Source organism: Choloepus didactylus, chromosome 22, assembly GCF_015220235.1.
Source record: "Choloepus didactylus isolate mChoDid1 chromosome 22, mChoDid1.pri, whole genome shotgun sequence".
In the NCBI taxonomy this organism is placed as follows: Eukaryota; Metazoa; Chordata; class Mammalia; order Pilosa; family Megalonychidae; genus Choloepus; species Choloepus didactylus.
Window position 1 is genome coordinate 40100014 of NC_051328.1, and position 23061 is coordinate 40123074.

Sequence of the window (23061 nt, forward strand, 5' to 3'; positions counted from 1 at the left end):
GAGAACCTAATCACTCATGAACCCACAATACGGAAATAGCCAGAGTTATCATTGGGGTTTTTGACCGTGTTTGGAGGAGTGTGTGAAGTTTCTAATTTCTAAAATGTTGTGAGGACGACCCCGGAAAGGGCCTGCAGCGAGCCGGGGTACCTGTGCCTGGCGGCCACGTGCAGCCCTCTCTTCTGGGTCCTGGCAGGGAGGGAGGCAGTTTCCCGTAGAAGCGGGGGTCAGCGGAGCCTCCCGGGCTGTCCCAGCCATGCGTGGGGCACTCAGTATGGCCACCCCAAGTACACAGCCCTCGCAGCACTGCCCAGCCGTCCCGGTGACCTCCCACCTCTCTCCACACAGCGCTGCCACTCCAAGTGTGTCTCGGAGCCCACCTTCTACCGCCTGGTGCAGTCCTTCGCGGTTGTGCTGTTCGAGTAAGTGTGGCTGTGGCCCTGGGGCCTGCCCTGACCCCCTCTCCCCTCTCCCCTCTCCCGCCTGATGACAGCCCAGGGCTGAGAACCCCCACCCTCACCAGCCCGTGACAGCCCTGGTGCATTGGTACCCACTGATGGGAGGGGTCGTGAGCATCAGATGGCAGGCTCGGAATCCACCGGCTTTGCCTAGCAGGAGAATTAGAGACCAGAGCAGCTGGGTGTGAGTCAGCCCTCCATGGCAGCAGTTGGGGACAGGCAGTGATTACACCCCAATATCCCTGCCCTCCTCCACTGCTGCAAAGTGTTTCCAGCCCAGCGACTGCCCGCCCCACGAGCAAGCACACGCTCCAGGGCCTGGTGACCTGACAGCATCAGCATTTGGCACTGCTGGGATTTTATCCCAAAAGGCCTTTTACTGGGCCGGCTGGTGGGTGGGGCGAGGGTCCCCCTACCTGTGTGTTTGTGGCGCTCATCTGCCTCATGGGGTCCTGGACCCAGGCTTTTCCCCCGAGGCCCCACGGATCTACATCACCAAACCCACTGCTTGGACTCAAATCCAAGCAAGCGCCATGACCTCCACGGTATGAGATGGGGGGCTCTGTTCTGCGCCCCCAGCCCTGCCTGGGGGACGCCTAGTGGTGGCCCCGTGACGTGGAGCCTCATTCCATGGCCGGGTGGAGAAGAGGGGCTTGCAGGTGCGATGTGCGGCCTGGCCTGGATGGTCACTTGTGGCTACCAGCCCTGTCCCCTCAGTTCTGCTGCAAGGCCATGCCCAGGCCAGGCCCCACACGACCCCCGGCCCCTGTGCTCGTCCCATGACCACCACTGCTCCATGTCCCGGTCCGTCTTATCCTCCTGGCCCAGAAAACCACCCCATTCCCTCTGCCTTCCCCTTCTTCTCTCCACACAAACAGAGCTGCTTGCTCGAATCTGAAGTCTCCTGTTTCTAGATACCTCCTTGCCTTTATTTCCCCTTGAACATGGGGTCTATGCTGGTGAGAAAAGACCAAGAAAGGAGGGGCCCTCTTTTCCCTGCGTTTGCTCAGGATATCCCTAGTGCAGGGGACAGTTCCCATCGGGAAACCCTCCCTAGAAGCAGCTGATGGCGCTCCCAGGCCTGGGGGTGCTTGGGGAGCTGTTTAAAAACGAGCCACCCCAATGGTGTTGTATGAAACCTGCTCTCCTGCATTTAAAACCCTCGCTCTCCAAACATTTACATATATTGAAATTGTCATGAACCTGTGTTTTGCATAAATTACACATAATTCTGTTTTCCACAAATGAAACTGAGGGAGAAAAATTCAAGTTAAGTTCCAACCCTGCCAAAACACAGAAGTTTTCCGTTGCTTTGTCCACAAACAGTTTTTGTATGGTTGTAAAAAAAAAATAGAACAAAAATCTTCTAATATTTTAAAAAATATCTATTAATTCTTAACATTTGAGTTTTATGATTATTTGTAGTTTATTATTTTAGTCTTCAGTTTCTACTTTAATTTAGTCTTCTATAATGTTATCAGTGGTTCTTTAAATTTGTTAGTTTTTTAAAAATATCAAAAGATAAACAAAAACGGCCCAGACTCTCATTATCTAGATGACATTAAAAAAAAATAATGCTTATCCAAAGTTAAAGTTAAGCTGGAGAGAGAAGTGTGAAAGGGAGCAGGGCAGAAAGGCCTCGGGTCTAAAATGAAAAGGAAAACGTCACGCACACCCCCTGCGCCGCTTTGCTTCTCCTGAGAGGTGCCCACTGCTAAACAGTGCACGTACCAGCAATTACTTTTTGTCCACAAAAGGCATTAATACACTTATAATTACCCAATTCTGCGTTTTGACTGCTGGGTGGCATTCTAATGTGCAGGTGGACCTTAACTTACTCAGCTCACCCCCTACCGATGGGCATTCAGAATTGTTCCTCGTTTCTTTTTCTGATTAACAGTGAACATCACGAGGCTTTGGCCCCTGCAGTTGTCTAAATGCCTGGTGGCAGAAAGGCCTTCTTTTGAAGCCCCCTCCCCTTTTTTGTGTTTACTAAGTTAAACAGATCTATGCATGTATCATAATGTTAATATAGTAAGTATAATCCCTTATGTTTGTAGGATATTTTCTAGTATATGCAAGGTTTTTCTACTGTAATAATTTCCTTCGACCGTCACCAAGCGAGATAGGGTGGGTAAGTGTTAATATCCCCAGTTTTATGATACGAAGCCACGGTTCTCCGAATTGGGCCCCCACGTAATTGACTGCTGATTCCTGAGGAGTGGCCGGGGCTGGTGGTTCCTCTGGGCCTGAAGCCGACTCCGAGGCCCGGCCGGGCCCTGCTCGTGTGGACTGGGGCCTCCAGCTGGGGTATTTGCACCTTTCCAGCGAGAGAGGCCTTGCTCCTAGGCCTGTCCCAGGCCAGGTGACTCACCTCAACCAACAAGGGGATCTTTCTATATCTTCCCCTACAGTGTCTGGGGAGTGAGGAGTGGATTTAGGTGTGTTTGTGAAGTGTTTTGGGCTTGCTCTAATTAACACACGGTGAGAAGATCGGGTGGAGCAGCTTGTCACCAGGGGCCTTGCTTCTCGTTCCAGGTGTCACCAGCTGGATGACTTTGGACCTGCCAAGAGCCTCATGACGATGTGTTTCACCTTCTACCACATTGGTAAGACCCGGCGCCCCGCTCAGACCGGAAACCGGAGGCCTGTGCCTCGACCCTGCGTGTGGGGCCAGGCCAGGCTTTCCTCGGGACTGCAGGCAAAATGGTGAACAGGGAGGGAAGGCGCAAAGAGCGAGGCCCCAAAGCGGAGGGAGGAGGCGCTCCCACCTCATCAGTCAGGAGGGCGAGATGCCCCCGGAGGAAGGAAATCACCACTCAGGAAATGAGAAAGTAAATGTGATGGGCGGGCAGTTCCATGGAGATAGGACATCAACGGCACCAAGTTGGCTGTTGATGTGAGGTGGGAAGGAACAGGCCAGGGTCTCGGGCTGGAGAGCGTTCCCAGCGGGGCTGAGGGGCCCCGTGGGTGCAGCCTTTTCTTCTGGCTAAGGCTGTGAGACCCCTTCTGCACGTTCCCAGGGAATCTTCTGGTCCGTGGGAGCTGGAGGGCTCCCTGCCTGCAGCTCCTTGGCGGCATCAGCCAAGACTCCAAGCGCTGCACGTGGCCTGGCGCTGAGCCGGTGTGGCCCTCTGCTTGTTTCCACCTGCTCTCATGGTCACCACGGGCTGGCCCTGTCGCGGTCCTCCTCCCTCACTCACCACCAGCAGCCCGGCCTCTCCAGACCCTCGGCCTTCGCCATGGCCGGGCCGCCCTGGGGCAGGCTGTCCACGCCGGGCCACCCAGCGCTGTGTTTGGGTCAGGTGGGAAGCGCTGGTCCAGCTGTGCTCCTTGCTCCCAAAGGACGACTTCAAGCTGCTTGTCTGGATGGGTCTGGGCACCGAGCCGCTTTCACCAGCAGAGGACACTCTGCCCGTGACGTGCACAGGGCGCCCCAGCCTGCACCTGACCTGCAGGGCCCATCCCCTGCCCCAGGAGGGGAGCCCCTGTGGCCTCCCCTCGCTCTGCTCTCCTCCCAGCTAGCCTCCTGCTGCTGTGTCTCCATGTCCGTCCGCTCCTGCTTTTCAGGCCCAGCCCAGACGCCGTCCAGCCTGCTGGAATAGGCACCCTCCTCCCTGCCCCAGGAAGTAATCGTTTCCTCCTGTCTTCCCGTCACACTTTGCGCCTTTGCTACAGTCACCACCCTCACTTCTGTGCATTTCTCACTCCCCGCCGGACTCCGGGTCTCTTAGGGCTGGGCCCTTGCCTGCCTCTTCCCTGGTCCCTGGCAGCACCTGGCAGACTCCTTGGTGTGCGGTGGGTGCTTAGAGCGAGGGAGGGAGCCCTGGCCCTTGGCCGTTTCCCCTGTGGCCGCCAAGTCTTCCCCCACCTACTGCCTTGACCAGTGGGGCCGGAAAAGGAGATGTTCCCACCACCCCAGCGCTGCTTTAGTGCGTCCTCGAGGGTTTCCTTTCGCCGTCCGTTGTTCGTGCTGCGCAGATCCAGTGCCTTTTCCCTCCCTGTCTTTCCAGGTAAACCACACCTGCTCCGCTCGGAATCCAGGGAGAAGCCCGCAGGGGGTGTCGACTCCTACTTGAAGTCTGCCAACAGCTGGTTGGCGGAGAAGAAGGACATTGCCGAGCGGCTCCTGAAGACCACCTCGGTGAGGACGGAGAACGTGAAGGGCTTCTTCGGGGGGCTGGAGACCAAGCTGAAGGGACCCCTGGTCAAGAAAAGCGAGTAAGTGCTGCCTGTGCGTGAGTCTCCCTGGCTTATGGGGTGTGACACGCAGCAGGGGGCCACGCTGGAGCACACGGGGTGGACGACGAGGAGGGTCTGGAGGGGACAGCTGCCGGCCCAGCCTGACACCCTCGCGCCGTCTGTCGTCTCCAATTGCCATTCCTCTTGCTGGCAGGCAGGGAGCTCCTGTGGTGGCCGTGGTTTCCTTGGAATGATGAGGAGCACATGGAAATTACAAGCGCCTCCTTCCCCACACTGTGGTGGGAGTTAGGCTGATGGAAGAAGGGAGGGAAGCAAGGGACCCCCTCTCCCAGGAGAGCAGTTTGTGGATGGAAACTTGAGGGACCTTTCTGGGGCGGGCATTTCAGAAGCTGGAGGGTAGGAGCTAAGGCTTCCACCGAGAAAGGGGGCGGCATCAGCCGGAGAGAGCTGTCAGCCCCGGGGCTGCCTGCGAGCCCACCCTGAGGTCCCCGCGTCCCCACCGAGGGTGTGGTGACAGCCGGGGCCAAACTAGCTCCTCCTACAGCCATGCGGTCCGGGATTCAGAGACAAGGGCGTAGAGAAACCCAAATGCCGCAGCCCCCCAATTCCAAAACCACAGTGACTGGCAGGTGTTGCCTTGATTGAAAAAGTGTTTCTCGGAGGAAACCACGCTCAGTGCACACATCGCTTGTAAGATGTACAGGATGTTCAGGAACCTGGGACTGTGATTTGAGATGGCGTGGTGGTTTGCACCTGTCGGCCTGGGTCTTTTGTGACTGTGGTTTTTCTCTCTGCAAGGGACGACGAGAGCAGACTCAAGGAGAAGCAGCCGAGGATAGGTGAGTGGGTCCGCGGTGCCCCCAGGGGTTCAGCCGCAGGTGGGCACGGCCGCTCTCCAGCTTGTGATTGGCGGCCCTGCTAGAACTCGGTGGCATCCTTGTCACCTGGCACCCACGGGTCCTTTTACTGCCAGGAAGGTGTCAAACCAGCCACCGTTAACCCACAGCCTCAGCTCACAGGTCAGGGAAAGGCTTTGAGCTCCACCTTTTTCTTTAGAGCACAAGGGTGTTGTCAGGCAATTGCTTTCTGGCTCCACTGGTCTCTATTTCCTTATCATATTTCCATGAAGAGCCACTTTCCTGCGGAAGGTGTGCAGGAACTGAGTTCCACTGGCCCGGGGAAGTTAAGCGCCCTGTTCTCAGAGGTGGGGTTAGCCCTCCCACGTGCGCGGCCAGCCCTCGGAGGAGGGTCCTGTCACCATCACTGCCTGTGAGCGGCAGGAAAGCTGACGTGGAATTTGTTACGTTTGGTTCTGAACTTTGCACTTATTGGTGGAAGAAGAAACAGTTGCCGGGAGCTATAGTTGTGGGGTTCGCTAATGTGGGTACACAACCAGGGCCACCCTCAGTCTTTCTGTCTCATCCCCCAGTACCTGCGTACAGCCCCGAGGAAGAAAAAAAGGGTGAGAAGATCTACCTGTACACTCACCTGAAGCAGCAACCTATCTGGTAAGCCCCGGCCTGGAGCTCCTCTGTCACCATCTTACTGGGGGGCAGTTACCACTGTCCCCCAATCACTTTCTAGCACTTTTGTTTCCATCAAAAATGAAGGTCATTCATATCCATAGGATGGCTAAAATTAAAGAGACAGACAATAACAAGTGTTGGCGAGGATGTGGAGAAATTGGAGGCACACGCTATGTGGGAATGTAAAATGGTGCAGCTGCTGTGGAGAACAGCCTGGCAGTTTCTTAAAAGGTTAAACATAGAGTTACCATGTGACCCGGCAATTTCACTCCTAGGGGTGTACCCGAGCAATGAAAACCTACATCCGTGCAAAAATCCGTCTGTGAATGCATTAGCGGCAATATTCCTCATAGCCAAACGTGGGAACGGCTCAAATATCCACCAATATAGATGGATAAACTAAATGTGGCCTTGCCACACAGTGGAGTAGTATTTGGCCATAAAAAGGACCAAAGTTCTGAGATATGCTGCAACATGGGTGAGCCTTCGAAACACTGTACTATGCAGAGGAAGCCAGACCCAAAGGACCCCACAGTGTGTGATTCTGTGGATAGGAAAGTCCAGACGAGGCAAGTCCACAGTGACAGAAAGTAGATTCGGGGTTGCCAGGGCTGGAGGCGGGAGAGAAGTGGAAGAAGGGTGACTGCTAATGGGCACGGGGTTTCTTTTCAGGGTGGTGAAAACGTTCTGGAATTAGATAGTGGTGATGGTTGTACAACTCAGAATATATTAAAAAGCACTGAATTGTATACTTTAAAAGGGCACGTTTTATGGTACGTGAATTAGATCTCAATCGTGATATATAAAAAGAGCAAGGACGTCCCGTTGAAATGAGAGGACAGTGGTCAGGGGACAACCTGCCTGTTGCCTGCAGGCAGCCACTTATGCTGTTCTCCTCCACAGCCCTCCATCGCCATGTTTTATCTGTATTTACTCACAAGGTGGTGTGCCAGCACCTGGAACCCAAACGGGCATCAGACACGGTCCCTCCCTCAAAGACTACAGTCTGGCTGCACTAGAACCACCCAGAACCCAGCACGGCCTGGCGCAGGGCAGCCGGGAAAGCTGCGGGAGTCCCGAGGGGCGGGCCCTGGGCTGGAGCTGCCAGGGAGACCCTGGGAGGAGGTGGGCCTTGAGCACAGCCGGGGTCCACTGGAGGCAGAGGCTCGGGGACCGTCCGGGGACTGTCCGGGGACTGAGCTCGGCAGACTTTTCTGTAAAGGACCAAATAATAAATAGTTCAGGCCTTGCAGGCAAGACAATCTCTGTTGCAACTATTCAACCCTGCGGTTGTAGCACAAAAGCAGCCTCGACAATAGTTAGATTAATGGCTGTGTGCCAATAAAACTTGACAGAATTACACAGGGTCGGGTTTGGCCACAGGCCATCGACCACTAATCCTTAAGAATTTTTCTCAGTTGAGTGTCCCTGTCAACTTGTTTGTCCTCTGTGCACATGGGGTGTTCCTGCCAGGTTTCCATTTATGGTTTTAGCCACACACCCGCCTCCACCACTTCCCTGTCTAGAAAAGCAAGTCTCCCAGAAACTTCTGCTTCCTCTTGGCCCTCCATGGGGAATGGAGAAGCAGAAAACAGCGGTTTCCGTTTGAATCTGATGAATCCAAGATTTACCCAGCGCCCTCCTCATTGTAGGCCTGGTTGCAGCTTTGGTATGGCCTTCTCATCCCGTTTGCACCTCCTCTCCTAAGAGACATGGGCAGATGCTGGTTACCATGCTTTGCTCCGAGCCCTTGGGAACCATCATCATTTGGAGAAAGTTTTTCCCTCCTCAGTTCTACCCCTCTGAGACTTTTTATAAGTTCATACAGACATGGCGAGAAATTCCACTTTGTGCCCCACCAGTGGGCCCAAGACCTGTGTCTTTCCCGCATTCCGTGAAGAGAACTTTCCGGGCTGCCCCTGTCTTGCAGGCACACTCTGCGGTTCTGGAACGCCGCCTTTTTTGATGCTGTCCACTGTGAGAGGAGAAAGCGGTCTCCCCCAACCAGGTAGGATCCTGGTGCTGCCGCTTTGCCTCGCAGCCAGGGGCCGGCTTTGTTGTCCTGGGTCCCACAAGGAGAGCAGAAGAGCGGCTGAGCTGATGTGTATTCATTAATTCTTCACCCGCTTCTAGCCCTGGCACCCTGCAAGCTGCCTGAAGGGTTCTGGCAGTACACGGCTCTGGGTGGGGGTCCTTAGCTTGCATGAGTGCTTTCTCGTCATGGAGCTCTGGCATGACTTGGCCTGACCCTCCTGGAAAATGCACAGTTCCACTGAAACACCAGGACCCCCTCGGACCCGCCCTGCTTACGGGCTGCGTGAGATCAGAACCCCGAGGCCCAGACCCCGCCCCAGCCTCCGTGGGTGCAGTGCTGGGTGGTGGCCCAGATTGGCTCCTGAGAGCTGGCTAGAGAGGCCACGCAGCTGCTACTTGGCACTGCCCTCTCTGGTCTTCTAGCCTCGCTGAGGGTGGTTTTGCACTTCAGGATGGCCCTTTTGTAAACGTCTCCAAAACGCATGTGGCAGCAGTGGGGGGTTGGTGCTTGGTACTCTCTCAGGCCATAGGGAGGTGAGATTTCTCCCCGCTTCTGGCCGTAGGGAGGTGAGATCGCCCCCCGCTTCTGGCCGCAGAGAGGTGAAATTGCTCCCTGCTTCTGGCCATAGGGAGGTGTGGTTGCCCCCGCTGCCTAATCTGGTGAGGCAGTGAAGGGGCAGCAGCCCCCGGGGGATCTGGGGCCATGAGGGGCTGCCTGGGTCCCCCTCTTGGCTCCAGCAGTCCCATGACCCCGCTGAGGTTAGGGAAGCACCCCTCCTTCTCTAGCATGAGGGAGGTTTCTTAACCTTTCTCCCTGGAGGAGGGAAAGCAGATGACTGCATTTTGAGTAAAGACATTAGTCAGCATGCACTGGGCATACCATGAGCTCTTCCTTTTTGAGGGGGCAGCTAAACCCCCAGTCAGGAGTAGCGGCCTGCCTGCGTCTCACAGCAGCCTGTCGCGGTTGCATTAACTGGGAGGCAGGGGAGGAAACGGGGTGGGGGAGACATGGAAACGATTCCACAGGACTCAAGAGAGAGGTTTACACTATGCCAGGAAAAAGCAAATGAGGCAAATGGGGTTTTCCTCTTGTTTCGTTCTCAAACTTATAGAAAATAAATTTATTTCAGATATTCTGTCTCTTTCTGTCTGTCTCCTTTTCTGCCTATAATAACTCATTCTTTCACTTGTTCTCTTTTTTTTCCATCCACATATCTTGCATGACTCTGACATGTTTCTTTGTTTACCTGTTTCTGCTGCCGCTCCAGAGGGGATGCTGGAGAGCAGGAGGAGAAGAGGTGTGTGTCTGTGTGACTTTGTCCCATTTCCCAGTGCTGGGCCCTCAAGGGCCCTGAAAGAGGGGCACATTTTGGGCTGCTGCAGTGGCCTGGAGCCCAGGCGCGAGGGCAGCTCGAAGCTGGCGTCGCTGGGGGCAGGTGTCCCAGTAGCTGCAGCTGGGCGGGATGCCAGCAGCCGGACAAGATGTCAGTTAGTCCCTACACTGGACAGGGTGGGAGCCTACCAAGGATAGAGCACCCTGAGGTCATCAGGAAGCAAATGCACAGTGTGTGTTCACCACGGGGAGGGAGCAGGGCAGTCGGGGAGGGCTGCCCCGTGCTCTCAGCCAGCTCCTCCGGCTTCCTAGCACCCCTGAGACCTGCCTGGCACCACTTTCATGCTTGGTCATGGTAGCCTGCTCCGAAGCACAGATGGGCCGTAGAGAACCCGTCTTCGCCACATCGTACCCTCTGAGGTGCCCCCGGGGCTGGTGAGGGGAGGCCACGTGCCCTCTTTTCCAGCCACTCTGTGAAGTGGAATCTGTGGACGTGGGGCAGGGGGTCCTCTCCAAGCCAAGCCCCCCTGGGAGCCCACGAGGTTCAGGGTGGTGAAACCCAAATGGGCTTCTCTGACTCCCGTGTGACGAGGCATCTGCTCCTGTAGACCAGGTTGGCTGTCAAAGGGAGCGTTGAAGTGAGAAGAGAAGCTCCTGTTTCCAGGCACTGTGGAACCACTGATGTTTCAAGATTAAGAGTTGGCAAGAAACGAGTAAGGGAAACTGGAAAAGAAACTATTAAAAATATATATATATAAATATATAAATAATACGTATTTACATATCATAGCATCACGTGAAAGCAGCCTTCTAACTGTCTCCTCTTGGCCCCTAACCCCCCTCAGAACACACACACGGGGCACCTGAAGGTTGTTAGGGAGCCAACGCTGATTCTTGGAAGAGGCACTCCAAAGCGGCTCTTTCCCCAATAGTGTGGGCCGCGGCGCCTGGGTGGGCCAGGAGCAGCCCTGCGTGTCCCCTGCTGGCAAACAAGGCCAGTCAGTGCCCGGCTCAGGGGTCGGGGAGACCCAGGCCAGGCTGCTGCCCCTAACAGCAGGGCGTGTCGCTTTCCCAAGGGGCAGATGATACAGCCCCCGCCCGTCAGCCGTCAGCCGAGAGCTGTCTTCTGAGTGAGGGAAGGAGATTCTCCCCGGTTCCGAGGGATATCTTAGCCTGCCCTTCTAATTGTTTAAACTTCGTGCTAGATAGCCTTTGTATCTATTTTTAGAGCTAAAGACCTGCCTATTCAAAGTCTAGTTTCTAACACGATTTTGTGTGTATGAAAATTTCATGATGTGCCCTTCCTTAAATCAGGGATCTATTTGTAGTGCTTAGGGTTTTATGAGAAATCTGACCTTCTGTGCAGCCTTATTTTGAAAGGAGCATTTACCTATAATAAATACATCCCTTACAAAAAGGGTCCCCGCCCCCCAGTCTTCACCTGGGCCCAGGATGCTGAGTCTCCCCTGAGCTGATTGGAGCAGCCGCCAGGAGGCCGAGCTGCCCCGGGCCCAGCTGAGAGGACCCTGGACTCCCAAGGCCTCAGGGGCCTTCCCACCTGCCCTGACGCGCGCGCGCGTGCACACACACACACACACACACACACACACACGAGGACCCTCAGGGCCTCACCTGCAAGAGGGGACAGTGTCGCTTCAGAGGGGTGGGAATGTTGAATCCGGGTTCCTGGGCAACCGCAAGCCTCTGGCCTTATTTCTCCTTTTTGGTCACCTTAGCTGACCACAAGACACCATTAGCATCCTCTCTTCACAGAGGTAGAAGTGTGTCTATTTTAGAACATTTCCCTTTCAGCAAGCCACGGGTCATACCCAAATTCCCAAATTTAGACTCGTGGTGGTTCGCTGCCATATTCAACCTCAAACAGCATTGGCATTGAACTCCGTGCTGAGGAACTGATCTGATCCAGGCATCACCTGACTCAGCTGATGGCTAATGACCCCCGACCTCTTTCTTAGGAGGTCAGAGGAAATGTCCCCATTGGAGATTGAGCCATAGAATCATCTCCTCATCCAGGCCAGGGGCAGTGGGGCCAGGCTGTGGCACTGCAGGCCTCCTAGGGGCCATTCCCCACCGGGGCTGGGGTTGTGCAGTGCTCAACCTGCACAGCTGTATAGAGTGGTCCCGCTGGTGTGGGGACCAGGTGCCGGGATGGTCCTAAGGGCGAACATTGGGGGAAGAGGATGGGAGGGAAAATGGGGCTTTAACAACCTGGGAGTGTGGCCTGCATTGTGTTGTGATGGTGAGACAGAGGGACACCCCTCCCATCATGCCCTGGTGTCCGGTGGCCCCACCAAGCCAGGCGAGCCGACGAGAGTTAAGGATTTTTTTTGTTTGTTTCGTTTCTCTTCCTTTGCTGTCTCCTTCACCCGGACCCCTCATTCCCTCATCCTCTCTCTTGCTCCCTTTTCTTTTATCTTTCTCTTGACCTGTTTTTAGGCAGATTCATCCATTCCGAGTTTAGTTTTTAATGGGAAATGGGCTAAAGTGACCTTCTCCCCAACATTTGCAACTGCTCCCACAAGTCGCCTCCTTCTCTGATGGGCGTGTCTGTCCTCGCCCCACGGAGTGGGATGGGGGTGCAGCCATAGGGGCAGGGGCTGGGAACACCCCAACACTGGCCACGCCCCCTGCAGTGAGCTTGTCCCTCAGGAGCCGGGTGGTTTCTCTTCCTGGAGACGCAGAGAATTGGTGTCACCCGCTCTAAGCATGTGACAGGTTGTGTGCAAAGGGACACCCCCACCTCAGCTCCCACACGTCCATGTTTCTCCCAGAGAACCCACAGCCCAGGGGGCCCTTCAGAGCCTGCAGACCCTGCTGACTACTCCGTCGGGGTTTCCAGCTGGCACGGAGCCTCTGTGCCGGCTTCTTGGGGCTCCACCCCAGGTGCGGGGACACTCCCCAGGGCCTCCCAGCGGAGTGCACTGCTGTCATGGCCCAGGGGCCAGGGTGGACAGGAAGGAGGAAAATGTCCTCAGGCCTCCTGTAGCCCCTCCCTGCTCCCCCTGCCCTCGGGGAAAGGGCCCCCAGCAGCCCCGCCTCGACCCCACGCAGGGCAGCACCCAGGGCCTTCTGGCTTTGTGCTCAACCCCCACCTGCCCCGTGGCTCCAGGCCTCTTGCGGGCATCACCCCCTTAAGATGGGGCCACGAGCTCCTGTCATTTAACCTAGAGATAAGGAGAGAGTGACAGTGTTCTCATTTTCTAAAGAATGTTCTGGGCAACCTGTGAGTGCAGGTCATCTCCGGGTCAGTGGAAAGCATGTTAGTGTTTGGATCTCTTCATCTTAGAAAGAGTGGAATAAAAAGTCCGTATTCTCGGCCCATCAGGCAAAATGTGGGGAGAATTCTGGCAGGCCTCGTATAAAAGCAAAGTGGACACTCTTCAGCTGAGACTCTTTCTGGGTCAGGCTGCCAGTGACCCCATAGATCAGTGCTACATGGGGGTGGGTGGTGCATGGCTGGGGGCGTGGATGGGCTCTCTGACACCCCTTTCCTGTCGCCTCCTGTGCTTGCAGGGAGAAGTGGTGTCACATGACCCAGGAGGAGCGGGACGACAGCCTGCGGGTCGACGAGAACATCACCTTTGGGCAGCTGGGGTGAGACGCGGGGACCGAGGGCTGAGGGCCGGAGCACAGGCAGCCCCGGCACCTCCCCTCTGGGCCGTGTGGGGGTCGGAGCAGCCAGGGCTGGATTTTAGGAGGTGGCCCCACCTCTCAGCAGCTCAGAGGTGGGGCAGGGGCTGGGAGGGTCTGCCGCCGCCCGCCGCTGTGCCCGCGGAGAGGTCCGTTCCGCCCAGGCTCTCCCTTTCCAGCCACCCCTTCTGCATCGCGGGTCCCTGACCTGTCAGGAGACCCACGTGGTCTTAAACTGCCCAGGAGTGTGTCAGTAGTTACATGTGGCCCAGTTCCAGCTCCTAAGTAACACGGCCTCCTAGCGCAGCCCCTGGTGGCCGGCAGCCAGTTAGGTAACAGTTTACTGTTACTTTTGCTGTCCGAGTCAGGCGGGCCTGCTGTCGGGGATCCGGGAGGAAGGGCCCCGGTTCCCGGCCCCCATCCCCAGGAGTCTGAGGGCCGAGGGCTCACGGGTGTTTCTTCCTCCAGCACGTTCACTCACAACATGCTGGCTTTCGGCCTGAACAAGAAGCTGTGCAATGACTTCCTGAAGAAGCAGGCCGTGATCGGCAACCTGGACGAAGGTGAGAGCTGCAGGTGCCACCGGGGCACGGGGTGATTCGATGGCGAGGGGCAGGAAAGGGGTTTTAGGAACAAATGCTCTGAGATCGGAGCTTCCCACATGCTCAAGGAACATTCCTGCCGAAACGAGCAAGGTGACATTAACGGTGCGGTGGGCCCTGACGCCCTCCTCTCTTTCCCCACATCCACTTATGTGCTCGGGACACGTGTTCCATTTTTGAAAGTCATTTCTGCCAGACAGAATTTGCCAAGGTGGGGCGGGTGAGAGCTGGCTAGCTCAGTGTTCACACCTGGGGCCAAAGGGAAAGCAGCGATTTAAAGCTCAGACTCTGAACTTTGTAAACAGCAGCCATCACGAGCCGCCCCACCTCTGGCCACTATTTTCCACACTGTCATGTGAGCCATGGTGGGTGGGGGGCGAGGGGGACAGTTGGGAAGGGGTCTTGCGGTTTTCTGGAATTGCTGCTTTTTGTGACAAAAGGGAATATGTTGCTGATACGAGCTCCCAACCTACTACCAGGAAGGCTTTCTTTGTGTATTATTCCATCTGCTACCAAAAAGAATCCAATCCGGCACGGATTTCCAAATTAAAGGAGCCACGGAGGAGGGTCCCCAGGAGGCGAGCACAGTTTAGGGCTGGCCTGGACTGTCAGGACGGGGTCAGCTTCCCCCACCATGGACAGAGGGCACCGCCACCTCCATCCCCACCACGCAGCCCTCCGTGTGCGGTCTCAGAACCCAGGCCCAGTCTTTGGGGTGTGGTTCACCCACCCTCCCCAGGCCTTCCATGGGCTTCCGGGGGAGCCTCTGTGGCATCACTTCTATAAGAAGGTGTGTCCTGACTCCAAGTCCATTTTCATGCACGGTGCCCCCCGTGTTGGTAACCGAGGCTCCAGGTCATGGGCCCTTGGAGGCACAGCCCTGCCCTCGGGCTCAGCATCCCGGAGTTACCGTAGAAGGCCGAGACACCAGCCTTCACCTTTCCTCGTAAGGTCCTTTCTTGCCGTTGCCCCACAGGAGAAAGGCAGGACAGCCCCAGCCACGCCGCCATCTGTCTTCCCAGAAATAATGCGGTTTTCTCTTCCAGAGCAGTACAAGCTGCTTAGTGACCACATTGAGCAAATGGCCACGGAATAGGCCCCCAGAGGCCACCCCGGGCCCCCCGAGGAGGACTGCAGAACTGGCTGCTCGCCCGGGACCAGCGCCTGGCTGTCACACATGATGACCCTGCATGGCACCCGCCACTCCCAGAGCCCCCTCGCTGCCCAGATCTGCAGCTAGAAGACGTCCACCGCCGTCCTCCTGCCCCACCCTGTGTCTGCTCCCCCTCCGCCTGCCAAAGCATCCCTTGGGCCATGTGGCTAAAACCAAGGTGACTGTCTGCGCCTGAGAGGAAGGACAGGGTAGTGTCCCCAGCTGGCCAGCATTGTCATCTGCTGTCCGTGCCGAGAGGAAGGGCTGGGGTGGGCCGGGGGGTTTTGGGTAAGGGCAGGCGTGAGGTGAGGGAGCTGCGGCGGCCATACGGTGACAAGGAGGGCAGGTGCTGTCCACTGTTCTTGAAGCTCCAAGACCTTCCCTGGCCGGTGTGGGGCTTCGAGCACCCTCCTGGACCCTCAGCGTTAGCTGTCCTTGCTCTTTCCCCAAGTGTGATGGGAGCTGGGAGCTACGGGACCACAGAGGAGGAAAGAAACACCTTCTATGTCAGAGAGAAACGGGCACGGAGGGTGTTCTTTCCTGCCTTTAGCAAGGCCCAGCCACCAGCAGGGATGCGTGAGTGCCTGGCTGCGGTGGAAATGAATCACATCAGCCAACACGCGCCACGGTCAGCTGACAGCTGCCTTCCGGAGCAGAGAAAGCTCCGCATGCAGCCATTGGGAGTGGCCATGTATTTTCTGTCGCTTGCAAGAAGCACAGGAAAGAGAAGCTTCTTTAGCAGCTGCAAGACAACTGCCCTTTGTAAAGCCAAACAGTGCTGCTCTTCATTTCAAAAAAAGACAGAAATCCACATTCAGTGTTACATTTATCAAAGCAGGACGGCAGGAAGGGGCGGTTTCCGGTGGCGAGGGCCCCGGGCTGGTTGGTGGAGTGGATTCTGCATCTCCAAGCTCTGAACAGCAGGCACCTCCACCCCCCGGCAGCCTGGCATTCTCAAGAAGGACTTTTACCTCCTGCAGCCCAAGCCTCTTGACTTCTGTCCATCTCACAGCCGGGGCCTGGAACAGGGCTTCTGTCCGGGGGGAAAGGGACGGCCATCTAATCCAGGGTCGTCCATCGTGCTGCTCCCGACACTGCCCCACCTTCCCTCTGGTCAGTGTTTCCAGGCAGCCTGGATTCCTCTGCCTCCTTCCCACTGCTTTCCCGTCACTGGCCAGAACTAGACCCGGGGGGCTCTCTCCTTCCGTCCTCCATCCCCGTCTGCTTCCCCCTCATCTTCCTCCCACACTCAGTGAAGTCGGTTACTGTTCCATGTGTGAGCACAACCAACACCCGCCTGAGAGTCGCTTATCCAGCTGTGCTCGGAAGGCACCTGCACGGGCTTCCTCGCGGAGCGTGCTGCGGAGGGCGCGGGCAGCGGCTGGGCCGTGGAGCGCAGGTCTCGGGCACTGGGTGGCCGTGGGAGAGAGAGGGGAGCTGAGGGACGGCGTGATCCGGCTGCTTCTGTGGGAGACGCAGCTTCGAAAACTCTGCTCCTTTTCACTAAGGGGAGAATGTGTGTGCGCACGTTGATTTCTACCGACCCAGCGATGATACTGAACGCAGCGCTGCCGGGTCACCATTTGCTTGCTGTGCACTGGGGCAGACCCTTGGCAGGGGCGCCCCCTCACCAATCGTCAGGCCTGGGGACAGAGCCCGTCGCCTCTCAGTCGATTTTAGGAAACGTGTCAAATGGGTGGGTGTGTGGACCACTTGGGGCTCTGGCGCCTCCTTCAAGGAACTGATTCCCTCTTAAAATGATTCGCCATCACCTCTAGGCGCTTCGTGCTGACCTCCCTCCTGTGCAGAGCTGACGTTGGGGCTCTCTGTTTTGCTGTCTTCTTGTCCAGAGTTTTCTTTATTGTAGTTACTTGAAATGTGTTCAGACTTTGAGGTGCCCAACAGACTTATCCTTGTATATATAAGATTTCTGTATAGAAGTATTGATTTGGTCTGATTTCTGGAAAAGAAACAGAGACTTTTCCCAGGCCTGATAGAAAGTTCCCTGGTTCCTGCTCTGCCCCTGGGTTGGGGTTGGATGGGTGACCGGCAGGGCCTTTGCAAGCGAGTATAGCTTTGACTTGTTTTGACTTTTCCAAGCACTTTAAGGCCATTTCTGACCATCACAAATGATCTTGATACTCTATTTTTTTTTCCCAGACAGGTCCCTTGAAATAGCAATTTAAAGTGGAAAAAGGGGTTGTTTAATTTCCCCCTCACTCCTTGTTTTTATAGATCTAGCTCCTGGAGTTGGAGTGAATCCAACTTGGGATCCCCAGACGGGGCGGGTGCCAGAGGGGGCTTGTGGGGCTGCTGAGCCCTCTCTTTTCTGCTGACACCTGGCTTTGGCAGAGCGTCTCCCTTAGGGGTACCCCTGGCCTGTCCACCTGGAGAAGGTGTGATGTCCCTTGAAGGCTGACAGTTGGCCTCTCCTCGAGCACGGTCTCTTCCCTCCAAGGCCGCGGCCTGAGCACTGACAGTGGGCTCTGGTGGCGCGCTCACTTCTCAGTCGTTCCTGCAAACGGGTTTCACACCCTGCGGGACACACAAGGACACCTTGGGAGAAGAGAGCACGCTCTGTTGTAGTTCCTGCAAAGCTGAGGCGCTTTTGGCTCAGTGCAGGAGGCATCAGATGACATCCAAGAAGCAGTATCCAGTCCTGGCAGGGAGCTCTGAAGGCCTTTCAGAGCGATGGCGTCTCACATTTCTGCTCCCTGACCTCTGAGTGCAAACCACTGTGAGCCAAAACAGTTCATCCTCCCAAAAGTTCCTGCTTGAGATGCGGCTGCGTGTGATTTTGGCCTTTGTTATAATTTTACAATATTGGTAGATGTGTAAGAGGGGCCATGGATGTCATCCTTTGTGTGTGTGTGTGACTGTGATTGTATGTGTGGGTGCGTGAGTGTGTGCATCTAAACAAGAGTCGGGGAACCGAATTCTGATATTGTGAGTTCTTTGTACAATGAAATGGAGTCGTCTGCGATTTTCCTATTGCCAAAAGAGAAAAATGGGTTGAGGAGCTGGAATTACACAGAGGAAGTTGGGAGGTGAATCCACTCTGCCCTGTGTCGAAATTCAAACCCTGGACGTGAAGTTAGTCCCGGGAGCGTGCCCCGGGCTTGGGAGCGGCCCAGCCTCGCAGAGCAGAGGGGCCCGGGGACCACTGGCTGCCTTTCCCTTTTTCAGTTCCTCGAGTTGAAGCCGGGTGGATGCTGTGTGCTCGCGTGTCCCAGCCCTCTGACACGTGTGGTCCATTCCCAGCGGAGGCAGGTGATGGCTCTGGGATTTGCTTTTCCGTGGACTGTTTCGTGTAGGGTAATTTATCCCATGGGTAGCATCTGGCTTACCAGATTCCTGATGTGAGAATGTGCCCAGAGTTCACCTCGCAAAGGAGTTTCCAGAAGGTTCCCGTCTAACCTGGGTGACCTTCTCTCCAAGGTAAGAGCCGTAAGCTCCACACCTAACCTTCCAGGCATCAGGCTGACCGGTTGCTGCTTTCACCAGGGGGAGACCCCAGGACTAGATGGGCGTTATTACCAGTTCCCTGTGGGCAGCCAAGGAGCCGAGGAGATGCCAAGAACAGTGGGCAGCCTGGGGAAAGGGGGCTTCAAAAAAGTAGGGGTCTGTTGTTGCAGGAGAGAGAAGGAGGGGACACCCTTTCTGGGAAGGTTGCCTCCAGGACAGGAGGGGAGGAGAAGGGCGACTCTCTCAAGCAGATGGTGGGGGTCCCTACAGACCACCTCCCAAAGCTCCAGGGCTGATTTTTCTCGCCCCCCCTCCTCCCCCCACCCAGCCTCTTAGTTCTGCTGAAGCGTTTGTCCTGCAGCTCCGTTGTCTCACCCACTTTTCCTGGAAATTGCTGATTGGTTTTTATGCTCCTTGGAGACAGGGCTCACTTGCAAAGCTTTCAGCCAAGCTTGCCCGTAAAGGGGGTTGCATTGGCTGGAAAGGCCCCTAATGGGCTAATGTTCAGCGTCCAGACCTCAGGCCCAAGCACTCGCTCGCTGTGTAACTGCACGTGGGTGTTCCCGGCACGTGCTTCTGGCCCGTGGCCAGGAATGGGACCCCCTGGCTTGTCACTCACGAGTGGACGGACAGCCTCCAGGTTGCGCGTGGCAGCAATCTGCCCGCCACGCTGAAACCGTCTCCACCCGACGCCGCAGCTGCCGTAGCACCCTCATCCTGCGTGTGGGCTCCCCTCACCACGTCTGGGCCCGTGTGTCCCCTGTCCTCTGGGGAACCACCTCAGGGTCCCGGGAAGGCGAGGCCCTGCAGCCTGGGGAGCTCAGAGCCCCCCTTCCACGTGCTGGCCCCCAGGTGAGTTCCTGATTCAGCCAGACTGTGGGAACTCTGAGGAGAGAGGTGGGTAAGAGGTTCACAGCGTTCTCAGTCACCGTTGGTAGGAGAAACTCACCCCAGGAGAGAGCAGGGATCACTGGGTTTGTCCTTCTCCCCATCATCTGCACACCCACACCTCCCGTGGGACGTGGGTGCATGGTGGGAACCGGGCTCCAGGGCTGGACAAGGCAGAGTCAGATCCGGGACCCCGACCAGGGGCTGTCTGGGCCTGCACCTGCAGGAATGTTGCACTTGAACTGTCGCGAGATCCCCTTGGCAGTGAACCAGAATTGGGGCCTGGGCCTGTCCCTCCTTGTTCCTAGATGGATGTGCTCATTAAAAAGAGAGAGGGGGATGTACCCTGAGCCCCATTTCCACACAGGAAATGCAGGGAGGAGGGCCTGCCGCCGTGGGGGTAAAGCTTTGAAGCAGGGGTGGAATCCTGATTTCTCTCCTTCGCGAGAGTGTCGCCCCAAATCTACCCCCTGGGGAGGAGCCCGGTGAGGTCAGGGGCCAAGGCTGGGGACTCACCCCTGGAGTCCTCCAGGAAGACACCTGGAGACAGATGAGTCTAACATCTGAACCCTACGAAGTGCTGGAAATTCAAACAATGTGCACGTAGCCTCTTAAATATGTACAGGTGCCAGAAAACGGCTGCTCTGCCACCTTGCTTATAAATTGAAGTTTTTAATAAGGTTTTGCACACGTACGTTCTCTGTTTTCTTTTTCATCTGAATTTGTCATGGACGTAAACTTGTCATTGTCATATTCAAGCATTGCCTCTTTAGTAGCCTAACCATAGAGTTCAGTGACGGAGATATTTTATGTGTTAACGGTTATGCAACTCGGGTCCCACCAGGGGATGTTCTACAAACTATATTTTAAGGTTGAGAAAGTTTCAAGATTCAAGATCTCAAAACAGTGCTAAAATCTGTTTCCTGTGAAGAAGAAATACATATGCATATATATGACACCTTGGATTGTCAGAAGGTGGGAACTGAAATAAATTATCTTTAAAGAAAAACCTTAAGTCTGTCTAATTTTTAACATATCTATAAGGACTTTTCTGCAGAATTTCCAAACTTCTCAGTTATGCCAGTGGCTTTTCAGAATAAAACATTTTTGTCTGGAGCTGAGCAGCTCTGGGTCTGGTCCAGACGGGGTCTCGTGGCGTTGTGGTTTCCTGGGGCCTTCCTAACGGGAACCCCCAAGGTGGTGGCTTCAGACAACAGAATCTTTTCTCCCACCGTTTGAAGCCAGACGTCTAAAGTCAAGGTGTGGGCAGGGCCACACTCCCCCTGAAACCCGAAAGAGAGGGTCCTTCCGGGCCCCTTGGCCTCCCTGGCGGCCAGCTTTGGCATCTTGGCTGCATCTCTCCAGTGTGCCTCCATTATCACATGGCCTTCTCCCTGCATCCGTCTGCCGCCGTGTCCAAATGTCCTCTTCTACGAGGACCCCAGGCACCTCAAGCAGGGCCCCCCACCCAGTATGGCCTCACCCTTATTCCTCACATCTTCAAAGACCCTGTTTGCAAACAAGGTCCCACTCCTGGGTCTGGGCATTAGGACGTGGGCATGTCTTTTTTGGGGAAACAGTTCAACCCCCAACACGTGGGGGAGGTCAGAAACGAGGGGTGCCTCTGTGATCGTACAGGCTGCTTGGTCGGCCTGTGTCACCCCTGGGAGTTGCATCAGTGAGTGAAGTGGACCTGCCCCAAGGTGGGTCTCTGCACCCCGTGGGACGCCTCTGCCCCCTCCAGCTGGAATCCTGGACCTCCTCGTCTGTTTGTTCCTCTGGCCGAAGCTGCCTTGTCTCACATCTGGGGGCCTGGAGCCCCTCTGTGTCCCCCCTGCCCCAACACCAACGGATGTCTCCATCTGTCCTTTCCAATTTGGCTCAACGGCTACATTTTGAGAAATGTTGGTTTTCTTTTCCTCTGAGTGTAAGAAGCCAATAGACATGTTCCTCTGCCTCGGCCTGAATGGATGTGGCAGGTGAATCTGAAGGGTCACGAGGGGCCCGGGGAGAGGAGCAGGGCACGGGGCATCCTCAGTACCTGAGGCTGTCACCTGGCGGTGAGCTCAGCTGTGCGGCCCTGGAGGGTAGGAGGCTGGCCCAGGGGCAGGTGCAGCAGACAGGTGTCGCCCCCACCTGCCCACGCTGCCTGGGCGGGCCGGGGCACACTTCCTGCACTTGGCGGTGCCCGTGACCACCCAGACTGGCAGGAACCTGTCCCCTCTCAGGCAGAGTGGGAGGGAGGCCTGGGTGGTGGATGCTCCAATGTGGTCTGGGCATTTTCCCAGTCCCTGCAGGATCCCTCCAGCAGGAGGTGACAGGCAGGTACAGGGGTGAACACCAAGGAAGGGCTGACACCTCTGGGAGGCCGCAGGAGCCCCCAGGAGCATGGGACAGGGTGGGTGGAAAAGGAGCCCCAAGCCACTGTCTGCCTTTAGCCAAATCGTTCCAGGAGCCTCAGTTCCTTTCTCTAAAAAGAGACTTCGGCTCTCCTAGGTGGTTCCTGTGAGGACCAAACGAATACTTTGCAAATGCCGAGCTGTGCTTCTCGCTACACCAGCAGATTCGCTCGGTTCCCCAACGAGGAAATAACCCCAGAGAGATGTGCTCATAGTACTTTTCAATCTAGCAAAAGAAAAGGGCTGAACTTTTCTGTCTAAACTTCATACAATTCAATTAAAAATATATTATTCAAAATCCACGAAACTAAATAGATGTAAAAGAAATGTAAACAATAAGCTTGCAGATTGTTTCTTCGTAAGTTGTAGCCTTTATACTTGTGAAGTTATGGTGCTTACGGCTGCACCAAGCCTCCTGAGACAGCCTGGATACTGGTTTTTCTTTATGTCCCTGCTGAACGCCGTCTGTCTGCGGCTCATACCCTCCTGCCACCCAGGGGGTGACGCTCCGGCTCCCCAGCGAGGCACCTCACCTCCTCTGACCATGACGTCATTTGTATTTCATGGAAAGTGACAAAAATAGGTACGTTATTTTCTCCCCATTATTTATTATTTGCATATGGATCTATACATCTCTCTGTCTGTATCTCTATCATCCATCTGTATCTATATCACCTGTCTACATCTTGTCATCTTTTCATCTTTATCTTTCTACCTCCCCACCTCCCTGTGCACATCCCCCTGGGGGGCCGTGGATGAGCTTGTTGGCCTTGCTCCCTCCAGAGTCTCCGGGAGCTGGGGGTCCTCTGTGCTCCATTGCTTGTGGCTGCATCACCCCAATACTGGCCCCGTCTGCCAGGCCTTCTCCTCCTAGAAGGACACCAGTCGTAAACTGCATTTTAATTTAACTAACAACACCTGCAGCGGCTGTATTTTCAAATAAGGTTCCATTCTGAGATACTGGGGATTAGGACTAATATATTTCTTTTGGGGGGGACAGTAACACCGGGGCAGGCTGTGGCTTTCACCCACAGAGATGTCCACACGCTGCGGGGCATGGAATCAGATTCCAGGACCCTGGAATGTTAGTGACTGCCTCAGTCACACCATGCAGGGTGGAACCAGTCAGCCAGGGCTGCTGCCCGCGAGACCCTCCGAGTGCGTGAACACCCTTGGGCCCACGGCCGCAGCCAGCCGAGTCGGAAGACTCCCCTTTGTTCACTTCTGCCACCCCTCTGACCTCTGTCGGCCACTGTGACGTGCCTGGGTCCCAGGGACAGCCCCGCACACTGTGTCCCTGCTTCCACGTCAACACAGGTCTAAACACTCCTGGAGTTCCAGGTCCCGAG

General features: G+C 55.8%; 1 protein-coding gene across 4 annotated transcripts in view; it reads left to right on the top strand.

Annotated features, from left to right (window-relative positions):
* The window catches only part of KIAA0513 (KIAA0513 ortholog), a 61913-nt gene extending 41591 nt beyond the window's left edge, over positions 1 to 20322 (top strand). For 2 of the 4 annotated variants that reach the window (XM_037815699.1, XM_037815698.1), the window contains 10 exons: positions 349 to 422; positions 2997 to 3067; positions 4472 to 4679; positions 5460 to 5500; positions 6091 to 6169; positions 8118 to 8195; positions 9490 to 9519; positions 13089 to 13169; positions 13674 to 13768; positions 14854 to 20322. In XM_037815699.1, the coding sequence (XP_037671627.1) occupies positions 349 to 422; positions 2997 to 3067; positions 4472 to 4679; positions 5460 to 5500; positions 6091 to 6169; positions 8118 to 8195; positions 9490 to 9519; positions 13089 to 13169; positions 13674 to 13768; positions 14854 to 14903 (807 nt within the window). In that variant the 3' untranslated portion in view covers positions 14904 to 20322. The other 2 variants (XM_037815700.1, XM_037815701.1) reach the window with 2 other exon arrangements.
* Positions 20323 to 23061: the final 2739 nt, after the last annotated feature.